Genomic DNA, 1,481 nt, shown 5'->3' on the forward strand with positions numbered 1-1,481 from the left:
AACTTCTGTCCTCCCCTACATTCCTAGGCCACCTACAAGTGTGGTACTCTACTGCTGACAACCAGGGAGACATTCAGCTGGCTGTGATTATTCACAGCCACTTGTGAATGCCAGGCTTTAGCAGGTGCTAAAGCTGGGAAAATAGACTTTTCTCTCCTCACAAAAGCTCTTTGTTGACATCAAAAAAGTCTTCCCCTTCCTAATACTTTTAAGGGCTGGGGGACTGTTGATATGATAGGAGGTACTGTTTCAATAGAAGCAGAATCTCAAAAATAAAAAGGACCTAACAAACATACTATCAATCCAATCCAATTTATAAACGAGTAACTGAGACCTACAAAGGCCATCTGTGGCAGAATTAGGACCATCCCGATTTCATCAAGTGCCTGTCAGTGGGCAGGTATGTAAAGAAGGTTTCGGGGGTAAGTAAGCAAATGAGCCCACAAGCAGGGCAGATTGCAGCTTCTGACAGTAGTCTCCTGAGACTAGGGCTGTCTTGTGCAACCATAGCTGATGAAAGACAAAGTAAAATGAAATGCATCTTACCTGATGTAAACACGGCCAACTGCCAGAGTCCCCAGGGCAACCAGTCATCAAGGAGAAGGAGAAAAGGGGAAAGGAAGAAAAATGCTTTCATTAGCAGAAACACTTGATGGGTGGAGTGGTAGTAGCAGAATGAGAAAACAGGAGTAAACTATGGAACACTGCATGCCCACCGAGGTTCTGTAGGGATTACTGGTATTGGAAATTAGAAAAAACTGGGCTAAAAATTACAGAAAAAAAAATAACACAATGGAGATAAGACCCCAGTCTCTACCCCTGAGATCTCAGTATATGTGAAATCCCCAGGGCTCAGACCACATAGACCCAGCTTCTCTACAAATCAACCTGTGAGAGGTTATAACATCTGAAGGAATCCAATAAAAGCTAGGGACGCCCTGTGCAAAAAAATTGACGGGAGCATTCACATACACATGTACCACATACTATTTTACACTCAATTTCAGTGGGTTCATAGTCTCCTTGGGTTCACAAGGGATGTGTGGATTCTCAGGTAGTCCAGATCCAGTTTAACAAAATCTTCAGGCTGTCCTCATCCTTGAGAACTCTCCTAGCAGGAAGCAGCTTAAAAGGTCAGGCCTACTCTAAAAGCATCTTTAAGTAATGGGAAGGATGGGGATGCAATTGACAGAAAGGGCTACCTTCAGCTCAGAGAGCTGCTCTCCAGTCTCTCCATTTTCAAATGAGGAAACCAAAGCTCAGAAACATCAAATGAACTGCATCAGGATTAAAAAAGTCTCCTGACTTCTAGTTCATTGCCCTTTCTATTTTTTTCTTTTTTGAGATGGAGTCTCGCTCTGTCGCCCAGGCTGGAGTGCAGTGACCGGATCTCAGCTCACTGCAAGCTCCACCTCCCGGGTTTATGCCATTCTCCTGCCTCAGCCTCCGGAGTAGCTGGGACTACAGGCACCTGCCACCTC

The 1,481-nt window shown here is 44.8% G+C and overlaps 1 protein-coding gene across 3 annotated transcripts in view; it reads right to left on the reverse strand.

The window, feature by feature from the left end:
• Positions 1–1,481, reverse strand: part of RNF185 (ring finger protein 185) — a 32,479-nt gene that overhangs the window by 15,954 nt on the left and 15,044 nt on the right. For all 3 annotated transcript variants that reach the window (XM_011938328.1, XM_011938329.1, XM_011938327.1), the window contains one exon: positions 547–565. In XM_011938328.1, the coding sequence (XP_011793718.1) occupies positions 547–565 (19 nt within the window). The remainder of the gene's footprint in view (positions 1–546; positions 566–1,481) is intronic.

Source organism: Colobus angolensis, unplaced genomic scaffold (genome assembly GCF_000951035.1).
Source record: "Colobus angolensis palliatus isolate OR3802 unplaced genomic scaffold, Cang.pa_1.0 Scaffold171, whole genome shotgun sequence".
Classification (NCBI taxonomy): domain Eukaryota; kingdom Metazoa; phylum Chordata; class Mammalia; order Primates; family Cercopithecidae; genus Colobus; species Colobus angolensis.